This window comes from Coenobita brevimanus, chromosome 99, assembly GCF_032717465.1.
Source record: "Coenobita brevimanus isolate Jiangsu-jjx chromosome 99, ASM3271746v2, whole genome shotgun sequence".
NCBI classification, from domain to species: domain Eukaryota; kingdom Metazoa; phylum Arthropoda; class Malacostraca; order Decapoda; family Coenobitidae; genus Coenobita; species Coenobita brevimanus.
The window spans coordinates 15,323,068-15,339,834 of record NC_137052.1 but is presented as its reverse complement, the minus strand read 5'-3'; the positions used below and the strand labels follow the sequence as shown (position 1 = coordinate 15,339,834).

The 16,767-nt window shown below is 42.3% G+C and overlaps 1 protein-coding gene across 1 annotated transcript in view; it reads right to left on the bottom strand.

The window, feature by feature from the left end:
- Window positions 1–16,767, bottom strand: part of Mocs1 (Molybdenum cofactor synthesis 1) — a 266,841-nt gene that overhangs the window by 185,505 nt on the left and 64,569 nt on the right. Inside the window, exon 6 of the mRNA XM_080283926.1 lies at window positions 14,522–14,640. Within this exon, the coding sequence (XP_080140052.1) occupies window positions 14,522–14,640 (119 nt within the window). The remainder of the gene's footprint in view (window positions 1–14,521; window positions 14,641–16,767) is intronic.

Genomic DNA, 16,767 nt, shown 5'->3' with positions numbered 1-16,767 from the left:
GCTGCAAGGCTTGGTGGATGAGTTTGGGAGAGTGTGTAAGAAATGGAACCTAAAGGTGAATGTAGGGAAGAGTAAAGTGATGGTCTTTGAGAGAGGTGAAGTGAATGAATGCACAGCGAGGTTGGATGGTGAGGAATTGGAAAATGTGAGTACGTTTAAGTACTTGCTGGTTCTTTGAAAGCAGTGATAAGAAACAGGGAAGTGAGCATGGAAGTGAAAAAGTTACTACATGATAGTATTGTGATACCAACTCTAACGTATGGAAGTGAAGCTTGGACGTTGTTGTAAAGACACAAGTCAAGAGTGAGAGCAGTAGAAATGAGTTATTTAAGAGGAGCCTGTGGAATCATATGGAGAGACAAGCTGACGAATGAGGATATAAAGGAGCGTTGTGGTGTGGATGTGGATGTGATAGGAAGCGTTATGAGGAACACACTGAGGTGGTTTGGCCATGTGGAGAGAATGGAGGGTGAGAGACTGACGAAGAGAGTGTATGTGAGTGAGGTGGAGGGGGGAAGAGAGAGGGGCAGGCAGAGGATGAGATGGAGGGATGGGGTGGAGAGGTATATGAGAGAGGGGGGTGTGAGTTGGGAGCAGGGCGGTGAAATGGCGGGGGACAGGGCGACGTGGAGGCGATTTGTTTGTGGCCACCCCAAACAGGACTGAGGCGCCTGGCAATAGATAGATAGATAGTTATGGAGGGTAACCATGAAGCTCAAGAAGAGACTGAAGAAGTGCTTAGGTTAGGAAAGTACGAGGAAGGAGGGGTGAGGCCATTGAAGGTAAAGTTTAAGACCTAGGTAATGGTAAATGAAGTTATCAACAGAACTAGGAAATTATCAGACAAAGAGGGGTACAAAAATGTTTGGATAAGGAGAGATGGAAATGAGGAAGAAAGAGCTAACATAAAGGAGTTAGTAAAGGAAGCAAAGGCAAAAAACGAACAGAGAACGAAGGATGAGAAGACAGTGTTTTATTGGAGAGTTATGGGTCAGAAATTGAGGAAGTGGTACTGACAGAAAGAAGGAGAGAAGAGGGTATAAAAAACAACAAAAACTTGAAAGTGGCATATACTAATGCTGATGGTTTAATATTGGCTAGGTTGGAAATCAGTGACTTCTTGTGGGTACATGAACCTGATGTCATGTGCTTTGTAGAGACTAAGTTAAGAGAGGATGTTGATGTCCATATGGGAGATGGTAAATACAAACTGTCGAGAAGAGACAAAAAAGAAAAAACGGGAGGAAGAGTGATGATAACAGTGAAGAACAACATAAATGCAGATACTGTGGAAATGGGAAAGGGTAGGGATGAAGTGATGAATATGAAACTAGAAACTAGAGAGAATGGCGGGAGAGATATGGCAGTAGTATATGTTCCCCCTAAGACAAAAGCATGGAATGATGATGATTACCAGGAGATGTTGTCAGACATGGCTAATTATTTACAGAAAGTGATTGAGAAAAGCAACAATATAATTTTAATGGGGGACTTTAATGGGCCAGTGCACTGAGTGGTCTTGCCATCTGGTGGGAGTCTGTGAACTTCTCCTAGAAATACATTTTGCAGGTTTCAAAGATAAATTTTTCTATGCACTTTTATGTAGTTTCCTCAAATCACAAAATTTTTCAAATGCCTTTGACAATAATGCTATTGGTGTGTAAGTGGCATTAGAAGAAAAAAAAAATCGTAAAACAGGAATCATCATCTCCATGGAATTAACTTCTACATATAATTTACTATTCAATAAATGTCCCATATAAATGGTGTATGACTATAACATGGTAAATACATGAGGAAATACTTTCATGCACAAATTTTGCCTTATTTTAAAATTCGCTGCTGGAATAATGTACGACATGTTTTCCAGGTTGCTCTCCAATCAACACCTCTTCTACATTGCGTCTCCCACTGCCTACGACGTTTGGCATCCATGTTTGATGGAAACCTGGCCCATCCTTTCACTTGTTTCATGAATGGGTGCTGGTCTGCACTGAAAGTTGAATCTAATTTGCAGTCAGCCACGGCATAAACAAAGTTCGCCATTTTGCTAACTGTTCTTATTGTCAATGTCACATCGCTAACTGCTAAGTATAGAAACCCACAACTCTCAACACTGACTGAACAAATCACATGGTTAATCGATGAAAAACTTACTCCCAATTCTCCGTGAATATCCGGAATATGTACAGTTGGCCGCACTCCAGAGTTCCCTGAACTTCACCCACAGTCAGTGACATGGCACCACTGTATTTGTTTGGATCTTTGGACTCGTAGCAGTATGAAGAGCTGGGACCTCGCATTAGTGACCTGGCACAGACAGTAACAAAATTTTCCTCTCAGCGTCTGTGCATTGTCAAACCTATGTATCAGTTAAATAGCGATAAACATTAGAATCTAACTGGACCCTGTATTGAGTGTCTAGTTTGGTGGGGAGGATGTGTGGCTAGTGGGGGAGGGGAGGGAATGGACGGGGGAGGGTTGGGCTCTCCTGTTTCTTGCTGAGTCGTATGCTGAATCGTAAGCTGGAACCCAATGCTTTACAGGAAATGAGTGAGACAACTGTCATTCACATGGTTAGGGGCACACACACGGCATGCTTTCACCTTTGTATAGAGTGCTAAATAATATACCAGTACGTATTATTTGGCTCTCAATACAGTTATGAACGAGACACAGTGATACCTAAAACGCAGCAGACCTCAGTTTGTTAAGTGTTAGGTTTATCATGTGATGTGGCGTATGGCTGGTGCGGTGGAGGTGGAGGCTGATTCATGAGGCCACTTGGCTTGACCCGTCACCACAGTTACACTATTTTAGTCAATAACAATGAAAATAACAGTAATGAAAACCAACTATTCCTGATGTTATTAGACGGAATGTAGACACGTTCATAAATAAAAACTTGTGTAGTTTTATAAGCACGTTAGTATGCCTACATCGTAGTTGCACTGTGTGCATACCTAACAAAATACCTTTATAAGTGATAGCATGGTGCCAAAATGCTGCTCCCTGTTATGTCTACCAGGAACACCATATGTATAACTTATGCTGTGGGAGTATATTCATCTTGGTCGGCACCTGTGCGCCACCTGAATTTTGTAATGAAACAGAAGGATTTGTTTACGTGGTTATTCTCCATTTTTAGTTGATTCCAATATAGTGATGTGTGACTCTCACATTTGTAGTGGTTTATTTGTTGGTTTCTTATATAACCAGATTCATACAATAGTTGCTGGTGAACCTACTTCCCGAAACCCTTTGCCAAGCTACCCAGAGTGGGAGAAACTACCTCTCCCCCCTCCTCTCCCTCCCCTCCACCTCTAGCTATACCTCCTCCTCACCAAACTAGACACATGATACAGGGTCCAGTTATATCATAATGCTTATCACTGTTCAATTGATACATAGGTTCGATAATGCACAGACGCTGAGAGGAAAATTCCATTACTCACTGTCAGTGCCAGGTCACTATTACGAGGTCCCAGCTCTTCATACTGCTACGGTACGTGTCCAATGCAGTGGTGCCACATTGCTGACTATGGGTGAAGTTCAGGGAACGCGGGAGTGCGGCCAACTGTACCACAATACTAACAAGCACTACATTCTTCCTATCCTCTGTTCTATCCTACACAGACCAGGAACATTCAACAAGCACTCCGTTACCTAGCAATAGCCGCTAACAACTGTGCTTCCAAGGCAGTGTAAGGGAGAAATACTAAAAAAAAAGAAAAAAAAAGTGTCATGTATAGACTGCATAGTCAACTAAACAGTTGTGATGATAAACAGAGAAAGAGAGGTGTATTCTTACAGGGGGTGTGTGCCTTATGTTTCCTAGTCATAGTTGCTAAAAATTGTGCTGCTTCAAGCCAGTGTAAGCAAAACTCTACTGTGTATCAGTGGAGAATATGTAAAAAATAAATGCACAACAAAAGGAAGGGAAGATCTGAAACAAAGGTGTGTGGCAAGACCCACCACCTTCTTTTGTTGTATTAGCACTCTGTACCTTTACAACAATAAACATTAGCATTTCAGATCAACCAAGTGATCTCATCACCGATGCACCTCGCCAGTCTCGTTTTTTGTTTACAATCGTACCTGCGGCAGAGCCCAGTACCGAATGGAAATGTCGCATGGCGAATTTATCCGTATCTTTCATCATTGTTTTTCAAGAAACGGAAATCCTATTACCCTTATTCGAATTATTTACCGTCTTTATACATCTATGGAGGCAATATTTCCACATGAACCCTCTTCAATACAACCCTAGAAATCACCTGATAGACAGGAGCAGAATATACGTTTGAATACTATTTTTTTCCCAACTTATCTTCTTTATAAGGCCATGAATATTGTAGAACCCTTAGTTTTGCTGGTGTAAACCTGATGTTCAATGTAACAGCACTCAGTTTTAGCTGGCTTTAGGTAGAACAACATGAAATATTGGTAGCTGTAACCTTCACACCCGCAACAGCCACATCTGGGAGAAGTTCGCAGACTCCCACCAGATGTCAGGACCACTCAGTGCACTGGCCCATTGCAAAGAGGCGAACTTTGAGGAGTGGGACTCGGGAGGCGGTGAAGATTCATGGGGCACTATATTGTTAAATATAACAATGAACAATGTGATGACGCAGTGGGTCAAAAAGAGACAAGATTCCGAGGTGAGGACACACCAGCAAGATTAGATTTACTGTACTGCTAACCAAAGAACCCAATGTAATAGGATCTTTGAAATATTTTAGTCCTATAGGAAAAAGTGATCATGTGGTCACTGAGTTCCAGATGATAATAGGGAACGCGGTGCCAAGAGATGAGTTTTATAGGCAGGGAAGATACAACTTGGGGAAAGCAAACTTTACAGGACTGAGAAAATTCTTTGAAAATGCAGATTGGAGAAAATTCAGAGAAACAGGAGAGATACACAGGAAGTGGGAAATCTTTCTAGACCTCTATAATTCAGGAGTGAAAAAATATGTGCCAAGAGTAAGAGGGAAAGAAAACAACAAAAAGGAGTAGTTTAACAGAAGGGGTATGACAGCAAAAAAAGAGAGGGTTATGGCTTGGAACAATTGGAAGAAGAGAGGTAATAACAGAACAAAGGAGGATTACAAAAGAACTAGAAATGAATATACAAGGATAGGTAGAGAGGAAGAAAGGAACTTTGAAAAAGGTATAATAGACAAATGTAAGGATGAACCCAAACTGTTTTATAGATTTGTCAGTGGCAAATTGAAACAAAAGGAAGGAATCACCAAACCGAAAGTAAATGGAGAGGTCTTTAAAGATGCGGCAATCAAGCTGAAATAATGAACAAATGTTTCCAGTCAGTTTTCACTAATGAAAGTTAGTTCGTGGAAGGGGAGGGAGTGACTAGAAATGTAGTGATGAAAGACATAAAAGTGGAAGTAGAGGAAGTGTATAAATTACTGGAAACTCAAGATGTAAGGAAAGCCCCAGGACCAGATGGAATCTCTAATTGGGTACTGAAGGAATGCAGAGAACAACTGGCGGATAAGATTCACGGTTTAACTGTGTGTTCTCTGGAGGAGGGGAAAGTGCCTCAAGAATAGAAAGGGGCAAATGTAGTACCAATTTATAAGGGAAGTAACAAGGAAGAACCCTTGAATTATAGACCAGTGTCCCTAACCAGCATAGTTGCAAAATTGTGCGAGAAAATCCTGAAAGATAGATGGATGAAATATCCAGAAGAGATCAATATTTTGGCTCAAAGTCAGTTTGGATTCAAAAGTGGAAGGTCATGTATTTCCAACTTGTTGAGCTTTTACTCAAGAGTAATTGACGTGCTTCAAGAGAAAGACGGTTGAGTGGATTGTCTGTATCTAGATTTGGAAAAGGCCTTCGACAAGGTACCCCATAACAGACTTTTGTGGAAACTAGAGCATATAGGAGGACTGAAGGGAAACCTCCTGGAATGGATGAGAGACTTTCTGAGAGACAGACAAATGAGGACAGTAATAAAGGACAGGATGTCTGGATGGAGTGAAGTAACAGGTGGAGACCCCCAAGGTTCTGTGTTGGCGCCAGTAATGTTCCTGATTTACGTTAATGATATGGTAGTGGGAGTGAACAGTTATGCAAGTCTGTTTGCTGATGATGCAAAGATCATAAGGAAGGTAGAGGCAGAGGAGGACAGTAAAATGCTGCAGGAGGATCTGGATAGGAGACATGATTGGAGCCAGAAGTGGGAAACGAAATTCAATGTAAAGTATTGGAAATGGGTAAAAGTACCAAGAGGCCATCACTGAATTATTTGATGGGTAATGAACCTATCACAAAAGCGAGAGAAGAGAAAGATTTGGGAATGCTGGTCCAGGATAGTTTGTCTCCTGAAAAACATATTAACAAGACAGTTAGAGAGATGTATAAACTCTTGACTATAATAAGAGAAGCATTTCATTATATGGACGAAGAGATGATGAAAAAATTGATAGTGGCCATGATCCGCCCCAGGTTAGAATATGCAGCAGTGGTGTGGTCCCCACACAAAAAGAAAGATATAAACAAGATTGAGAGAATACAAAGAACAGCAACTAAGATGGTCCCCAGTCTGGCAGATGTCGTAAAGAGAGAGGCTGGAAAAGCTGGATTTGCCTTCCTTAGAGGAAAGGAGAGAGAGGGGCGACATGATTGCAGTGTTCAGGACCATGGTGGGAGTAGATAAAATTGACAGAGAAGATCTGTTTTTAAGGGATAAGAGAGTAACAAGAGGACACGGAATGAAACTGAAGAAGCCAAGCTGCTTGAAGGATATCAAGAAATATAGTTTTCCTTATAGAAGTACAGACTTATGGAATAGCCTAGACAATGAGATTGTCCAGTCTAAAAACTTAAATGAGTTTAAAGCTAAATCTGACTTACTGAGAAACAGCGACGGGAACCCACGAGCATAGCACATTTAGTGTATATCACAATTAGGTATGGTATATCAGGTAAATACATAAATATTTGGAACGACTTAGACGAACAGGTGGTGCAGACGAAAAACATTCATGTGTGTAAAAGTAGACTAGATAAATGTGGATATGGAGACAGGACAACACGAGCATTGCTCAATTCCTGTATACTACAAATTGGTAAATAGGTAAATACAGTAATCCCCCCAATATCCGATGTAACAGAGCCACAGGCATGTCCAGAAAATGGTCCTGTCCGGATATTGGGCCCCAGCCTCCTGGACTTGTACTTATGGACCCTAACTCAGAAAAACACCTATACAACTCCCTCTGGACATGCATAGCACCTATTTAACACCCAAATCACACCAATAAGGGAAATAAAATACTGAAATAAATGCAAAAGAACCAAAGAATGAGGTTTTAGATGTGAGTTTATACAATATTAAATATTCTGGGTACTTACAACAAGTCCCTGGCTCCTGGACTGGTACTTATGGACCCTAACCCAGCCTAATTTTGAAAGCCACCTAAATAACTCCCTATCGGACATGCAGAGCACATATTTAAACCTATTTAAGACCCTGTTCACACCAATAATGGACATAAAGCTTGAAATAAATGAAAAGGAACCAAAGAATGAGGAATTAGAAGTGACTGTACCTCATCAAGGGTAATTACAGCACATTTGTGGCTGCCTTTTGTAAGGTTTTGGCAGTGGTGAAAATGCTCTTGAAGCACGTACAGTAATCCAGCATTGTGCTGCACTTACAGTAATGCTTTGCACTATGAGTAATAACTGTTTAACACTGCACATTGTTAACTGCATCAGGCAAGTTTGAACCGCCAGTTTCAACCGCCAGGTTTGCACTCCACAGTTAATCCTTTGCACTCTAAATTCTAATTTCTTAACACTGCACAACATTGTAAATTCCCTTGTGGTCTAGTAGCGAGGTATTGTAGTTTATTCACTGTTTATTCACAAAAAAATGAGCACGTGTGGCTCTCATTACGATATGCTACCACTTGCGATCAGAGTTAGGCAATAAATGTTCAGGAGTTGGTGAGAGGGAAACAGAGTTGCTAGATCACAACGGCCACATTACCAAACTCCTCAATTTTCATTACCAAATTTAACTTTTCATTACCAAATTCGTAAAGCTAGCATTTATTCTTCACTAATTATATACAAGTGGAAATACATGTAATCACTCTTCATATAATTAACAGCATGTTGGTTATTTTCACGCTATGTACGTTAGCAGATTAATCAGAGAGAGCAAACAATCCACCATCTCCATCCTGTGTATCCTCATACATGTGAAAAATCCGTTTAGTAATGCATTACTCTGATTCATTACCAAATGAATATTTCATAATCAAATTGGCCCACATTTGGTAATGAAAAATACACCTTCCCGGTGACGACTCGAGGTGCCTGGAACCACTGTCTGACTCTCTTCTTCTTCATTTCTGCAACATTCGCGGCCTTTCCTCTAACTTTCACTCTGTTGAGCACCACCTCTCCTCCTCAAACCTCACCTTCTTTTTCTAACTGAGACTCAGCTGTCTGAGGCAACTGACAGCAAACCCTTTTCTGTATCCTCCTACTTTCTCTATACTCATTTCAAACCCAAAGGTGGCTGTTGTGTATATATATGCAACGACTTATCTTGCTCTCGTGTTCCTGAACTCGAGTCTTCTGAATTCTCTACACTCTGGCTTTGGCTTTCCTGTCATTTTCTGACTAAATATATCTGTGCTGTTTACTTATCCTCTAATTCTACTGACTATCAAAAATTCTTCGACTATCGTACTTCTACGATGGAACACATTCTATCCATTTCTCCTTTCTCCGAAATCTCCATTCTAGGAGATTTCAATGTTCACCATCACCTTTGGCTCTCCTCTCCTTCACGGATCCACCTGGTGAACAAGCCTACATCTTTTCTATCCTTAATGACCTAGAGCAGCTTGTACAGCACCCTACCCGTATCCCTGACCGCCTTGGAGAGAGCTCCAACATACTTGACCTCTTCCTCACAACTAATCCTTCTGCTTACTCTGTTAATCTTTTCTCTCCGTTGGGCTCCTCCGATCACAACCTTATTACCTTAACCTGTCCTATCACTCTGGTACGGCCTGTGGACTCTCTAGGGAAACGTCGTCTGTGGCATTTTGGAGCCACGGACTGGGAGGCCCTCAGGCAATACTTCTTTGATTTTCCCTGGAATGATTATTGCTTCCATGGCCGGGAGCCATCTGAGTGTGCCTTGCGCATTACGGAGGTTATTCTCTCGGGCATGGAAGCATACATTCCTTTCTCATATCCTTTAACTAACGTAAGAAAGCCTTGTTTTAATCACGCTTGTTCTAATGCTGTCCGCAACAAGGAGAAGGCCTACAAAAGGTACCAGAGCCAACACACCCCTGAATCACATCATCTTTACGTTTCTGCCCGGAATCGTGCTAAGTCTGTTCTTCGCTCTACTAAAAATAATTTCATCCATACTAAATACTCTCAACTCTCCAACTCAAATTCTTCCCGATCCTTCTGGCACCTTGCCAAAAATCTTTCTAACAACTTTACCTCATCATCCTTCCCTCCTCTTTTCTACTCTGATCGTTCTGTAGCTATTTCTTCTACTGATAAAGCAGATCTCTTCGCACAGACTTTCTCCTCCAATTCCACCTTAAACGATTCCGGTGCTGTTCCTCCATCACTTACCCCCTCTGACTTCCTCATGACTGACATTAAAATTTCTTCAGCTGATGTATTTTCTGCCATCACTGGCCTCAGTACTAACAAGGGATATGGGCCTGATGGGGTCCCTCCTGTTGTTCTCAAGAACTGTGCTTCTGTGCTTACACCCTGCCTAGGCAAACTCTTTCGCCTTTGTCTGTCAACTTGTACCTTTCCTTTTTGCTGGAAGTTTGCTCTCATTCAGCCAGTCCCAAAGAAGGGTGACCACTCCCAACCCTCCAACTATCGTCCAATTGCTTTAATGTCCTGTATTTCAAAAGTTTTTGAGTCAATTCTCAATAGAAAAATTTTAAGGCATCTTTCCTATCACAACCTTCTTTCCGATCGTCAGTATGGGTTCCATCAGGGACGCTCCATTGGCGATCTTCTCACCTACCTTTCAGACTCCTGATCATCCTCCTTTCGGGACTTTGGCGAAAGCTTTGCCATTGCACTTGACATCTCAAAGGCTTTCGATCGAGTCTGGCATAAATCTTTAATTTCCAAACTGCCCTCCTATGGTTTCTATCCTTCTATCTGTGCCTTCATCGCTAGCTTCCTTTCTGGTCGTTCTATAGCCGCTGTTGTAGACGGCCATCGTTCTTCTCCTAGATCTATCAATGGTGGTGTTCCTCAGGGCTCTGTCCTATCACCAACTCTCTTCCTTTTATTCATCAATGATCTTCTAAGCTGTACATCTAACCCTATCCACTCATACGCTGATGACTCCACCCTTCACCTTTCCATTCGGTTCCCGCAACGCCCATCTCAACAGTCACTTCAATAAACAAGGGATGAGGATATGGCACACCTAATGTCTGACTTGGCTCGTATCTCTGAGTGGGGTAAAAAAAATCCAGTTGTTTTTAATGCATCTAAGACTCAGTTCTTACACCTATCAACCCGACAAAATCTTCCACAGGTATACCCACTAATGTTTAATAATATTCAGCTTAATCCTGCATCATCCTTGAACATGCTTGGGGTTTCATTTACTCAGGACTTATCTTGGAAAGATCATATTACATCTCTTGTAAAATCTGCTTCCAAGAGATTGGGTATGCTAAGCTGACTCCGCTCTTTCTTTAACCCTGCACAATTGTTGACTCTATACAGGGGTTTTATCCACCCCTGTGTGGAGTACAACTCTCATGTGTGGGGAGGCTCCCCACATACAGCTCTTCTCAATAGGGTGGAGTCAAAGGCTTTTCGTCTCATTAACTCTCCTCCTCTTACTGACTCCCTTCAACCTGTCTCTTCGCCGTACTGTTGCATCTTTATCTCTTTTCTATTGCTGCTTTAATGGTCACTGCTCCTCTGAACTGTCTGCTTGCATTCCTCCACCTCTATGACGGGCGCGTAGCACCCTTCTGGCGCAAACTCTCATCCCTTTTCTGTCCAACTCTCTAATGCAAGAGTTAACCGCTACTCCCAGTCTTTCATTTATGCAACAGGTCAGCTCTGGAACTGTCTCCCTCTGTCTGTATTTCCTGCTGCCTGTGATCTCCAGTCTTTCAAACGCAGTGTGTCCAGGCATCTCAAAATGATCGGATCTTGAATATGGCTCTCTATTGTATTTTGTTTTTCTTTTGGAGGGAACTGTTACTGTGGGCTCATGGCCTTTGGTTCCTTCTTTCTTGCATAAAAAAAAAAAAAAAAGAATGACAACCCTGACAGGGGAGGGGGGAGGGGGGAGGAAGGAAAGGGTGAAGGTGCGTGGTGTAACAGCTGTTCGGCACCATGCGGCAATTTCAAATTACGGGTGGGAAAAATTCGGATTTTGGGGGGATTTTTTTTCTTTTTTTGGCCATTTTTGGGTTCCGAAGGTCCAGGCCCACAATGTCCAGTAATTGGGGATGTCCAGAAATTGGGCATCCGGATATTACAGGGATTACTGAACACACACACACACACACACACACACACACACACACATCACAAATACTCACACACACAGGGTGTGATCATACCTGTCCTCCTCTCTGCAACTCCATCTCCTCTCAAGAAACACTACAACACTGCTAGAGGATGTGAGTAATAAACTTATTTGCCTAGTTTTTATACCACTGTATTGTAAAGTAAACATGTGTGTTTACTATATATTTCTCACAGGGCAAATGTGGTGGATTTCATTGGCTTCTCTCAGTTATTATACTCGTAAAGTATAGGTCGCATAAAAAATCTGAAGAAAGCTTGATCAAGCTGATAATTTCTTATGCATACTTTTGTAAAGCAAAGTAACCTATGTGTGAAAATAACTGGGGAAAGTTACAAAAGACGAACATGCTCAGCCTACAAGCTGGAGCGTAGGTGCTGTCACCGCACGAAACCCATCGTAACTTTTCAAAATTCATTTTCTCCATAACAGTAAGGGTTATAACACTGTGAATTATATCATGGGCTTCCTTAACCTTTAGGCTACAAAACTGGATAGAATTTACATATATGTTTGTTACAATGTCACTAACAACATACAAAATAATAAACAAATCAGACGTTTTTAGTCGATTTTTTTATTTTTTTTTATTTACTCGAAAACTATTGGACGTATCAACCTGAAACTTTCACAGATGAAAGATCGTGAAATTCTGCATATAGACATATGCTTTGCAACTGAGCGTCACAGGAAAAATTTTTCACGGTGATGTTGGGAAGTTATGAGATGCTAGTTTTCACGAAAATAAGGTTTATTCCGTTTCATTTCTGTACATTTATTCATCTGTTTTATGTTTTTTTTTTTCTTATTTGACAGTATAAACATCACAGAAGATGATGGGAGGTGTTTTATAACAATATAAGCACTTTCTGGGGGTAAATTGGGCCACAGAATTTTTTTTCTTGCCGCGTGAGCAGAGCCAGCCTGAGCGAGGTTTTGGTTCTGTGCGTAGAACCAAAACTTATTGAAAACTTATGGTGCGCAAGAGTTAATCCTTAGCACTCTGAATTCTAAAATCTTAACACTGCACAACACTGTAAATTCCCATGTGGTCTAGTGGCGAGGTATTGCAGTTTAGTCACTGTTTATTCACAAAAACACGCACGTGCGGCATCCACTGCGATGAACATCTACTCATGATGGTGGTTAGGCGGTAACTGGTGAGGGGGAGGAAGGAAGGGGTGAAGGGGCCGTGCATAAACACAGCTGTTTGGCGCTGTGCGTCAATTTCAAATTATGGGTGGGTAAAAAATTCGGATTTTGGGGGGATTTCCCCCCCCCCGGGGGGGGGGGGGGGCATTTTGGGGTTCTGAAGGTCCAGGCCCACAATGTCCGGTAAGTGGGGAATCCGGATAGTGGGCGTCCGGACAGTACAGAGATTACTGTATTTGCGAGTGTAGGTTCTGAGTGTATTCAACCCTAAGTTAATGCAGTATCATTCATATGGAGGGGTCAATATAAGAAAAATTGTGGCCAAGATATTGGTACTATGGGCTAATAAAGCAGCAGTACTAGCAATGGCGGCCCCAGGTTCATCTGAAACGTTAACCTGGTAGGGGATAGCGGTGGCTGAATCGTAAGAGAGGTGGCCTGCAGTCCTAATGGACCCAGGTTTGAATCTCTGCTGAGGCAGACTTTAATAAAAGCAGACTTTACTGATCTACCAAAAGCCCTGCTGACATGTTGTAAAAGTACCCCCGCTAATACCAATATACCAGTCCTGTATGCAACAGCTCTAGTATGTATTCAATATGGACGGTGGATGTTAGCGCTGATGTGGTGACATGTGGAGTTGTATGACATGCAGTAGGATTACTGGGCCCTAGGAGCAGGCTGTGAAGCCCAAGCCCAAAGCCGGACACATAAAAAGATTGCTGGCTGAAGTTGCTGTTTTCTGGCTGTCCACCATCATCTTTCGGAAGGTAGGGAGAGGTTGTGGGACATTTGTATGAATGGGCAGAAGTGACACTCTGCTGTATTGGTGCCACCACATGAAGGTGTCCTACAGCACCACTGACTAATACAAGAATGGCTTGATTACATTTACAGTTAATCAAGGATTGGGTATGGTGAAATGATTTAGTCACTATATTTGAGAAAAGCATAAAAACAAGGTTCAGAGAGTACAGAGAACAGCCACAAAAATTATTCATGGGTATGAAGATCTGGAATATGATGTAAGACTTAGGAGTTACCATCATTTAAAGATATGATCACTCAGTGTTTGAGATTTAAGGTAGGGAAGTTGATGAGGTTAGGGAACAGACAAGGGATCAAGTTGGCTGTAAGATTGTTGTACAGAGAGTGCATGACAAGGGCTTGGCATCCTTTATCTAACATAACAGTCATCAGACTGACTGTCTAACAGTTAATTATGACACAATTTGTTGAAGGTGTGCCTATGAGGTGGAACCAGGATTCTATGGGCTTGAATGGTAGGTGCATGAGGATGTAGATTATTTTACTGGGCATACTGGTGATAGTTCTTCCTTTGTCAGACCCCCACCACCCCCCACCCCACTAGCTGGACCCTACCTCACCCCATCCTTGGGAGCAAAAAGAGGTCTGGATGGTGATGGTGCTGATGATAAAATGAGTACTGGCTAGCAATAGTAGTTGGAAGCCAAGACTAATTTGAACGTGAACATGGTGAACTGAAGGCTGAAGCTGCCCTATTTCTGAAGTCTACCATACTTCTTTTGGAAGACTGATGAGAACTGAGGGGTTTGAGTCAAGGGAGCTCCAAAAGCCATTCATGTCAGTGCTACTACACAAAGGCATCCCTCTCCAGAACCATGACAGAATGAAAGGGGAATAAATACAATACAGTACATTTTAATGTTGAAACACATGTACTCAGTGATGATGATGATGATGATGATGATGATGATGATGAAGTGAAAAGAGTACAAACACAGTACTTACTTGTTTCCATCAAAAGGCATATACTCAATGAATCGCACATCAATATCTTGGTGCTGCGTTAGTTGGACAAAGTTCACCAATTCTTCTTCATTCTTTCCTCGCATAACCACACAGTTAATCTGGAAATAATAGTACTGTATTTGTAACAGCAGCAGCAGTAGTAACTGTACCCTCAGGTTCATCTGAAACATAAACCCAGAGGACTGTAGACCGGAAGTTGCCCCTCTCTCGCAGTTCACTATCCTCCTTTAGGGGGATACAGAGGGAGCTGAGGAGGTTTGTATAACTAGACACAAGAGATACTCAGTTATATTGTTGTCAACACGAGAAGATGTATCTCCAGCACTGATATGGAAATATCTACCTATCTATTGCCAGACGCCTTATTCCCGTAAAGGGTGGCCACAAACTAATCGCCTCCATGTCGCCCTGTCCCTCGCCATTTCACTGCCCTGCTCCCAGCTCGCATCCCCCTCTCTCATATACCTCTCCACTCCATCCCTCCATCTCATCCTTGGCCTCCCTCTCCCTCTCTCCCCTTCCACCTCACTCACATACACTCTCCCCATCAGTCTCTCGCTCTCCATTCTCTCCACATGTCCAAACCACCTCAGTGTGTTTCTCCTAATGCTTCCTATCACATCCACATCCACACCACAATGCTCCTTCACTTCCTCATTTGCCAGTCTGTCACTCTATGTGACTCCACATGCTCCTCTCAAATAACTCATTACCACTGCTCTCATTCTTGACTTCTGTCCCTCCAACAAGGTCCAAGCTTCACATCTATATGTTAGAGCTGGTATCACAATACTGTCAAGTTGTAGCTTTTTCACTTCCCTATTTCTTATCACTGCTTTCAAGGAACCAGCAACCTTTCTTCTCTGCTGCACCCTTTCAAGCACTTCACTCTCTAAACTTCCATCCTTACTCATCATACTACCCAAGTACTTAAAAGCACTTACATTTTCCATTTCCTCCTCATCCAGCCTCACTGTACATTCACTGACTTCACTTCCCTCGAAGACCATAACTTTACTCTTCCCTACATTCATCTTTAGATTCCATTTCTTATACAATCTCCCAAAACTGTTGTTTCCATCCATCATCCAATCCTACTTTGCCCCATGAGGAGCGTAGGAGCCCGGGGCTAGGCAGATGGTTCTGACATGATGAGAGTGGCCAGCCTCACTCATCCGTGAGTGGCATTTCATGAGCAATCAACCCCAACCACCCCATGATGAAATTCAACCACTCCCACAATGTGAATACTAGGTTGTGGGTGCATGAAACCTTATAAGACTTACTTATTGTATTGCATCATATAATGGCTCCAACAGGCTTGCATGCAACGGCCTTGATTACCTGATGGCAGTGAGAGCAGTGCAAGTATAAGTAGTTGGGGAATGGCTGGGAGAAGAACAGATGAGACGAGGGAAGAAGAGATCAGTAGGGTGGAAGTAGTGGAAGCAATGAAAAAGATCAAGATGGGAAAGGCCCCAAGAATTGATGAAGTGTGTGGTGAAATGCTGAAGTACGGGGTTGAGATTGTAGTGGAGTGGATATGGAAGTTGTGTAGATTGGCTTGGGAAGAGGGAAGGGTTCTGGAGGACTGGAAATCAGGTATAACTGTTCCTTTATACAAAGAAAAAGGGGAGAGTATGTGGTAACCGGGTATTTGCCTTCTTAGTGTGACTGGAAAAATATATGGCAGAATACTTATTGACAGGGTTATGCATATAATCGAGGAGCTAGTTGGAGAAGAACAAGAGGGATTTAGGAAGGGAAAAGGGTGTGTAGATCAGATATTTGTTTTGTGGAGAAGTATCTAGAGATGGGAAGGAAAGTGTACTGTATGCTGCCTTCATGGACTTGGAGAAAGCTTATGACAGAATAGATAGGCAAGGTATGTGGAAGGTATTAAGAATATATGGAGTGGAGGGGAAATTGTTGAGTGCTGTGAAAAGCATGAAGGAGCCAGGGCTACGATGCAAGTGCATGGTGAGCTCAGTGAGTTCTTTGATCTCAATGTGGGACTGAAAAAGGGTTGTGTGATTCTCCATGGCTGTTTAACCCGAGGCGTCCCATCGACGTATGGGTACATCGCAACGTTTTGTTGCAGCTAGACCCGTCGACGTACTGGTACGTCGCACAATTGCAATGTTCATACTTTGCACAATTTTCAATTTTTGCACGTGATTTTTCGTATGTAACCGCGGGGCACCTTCCTCTACAAGATGTCAGGC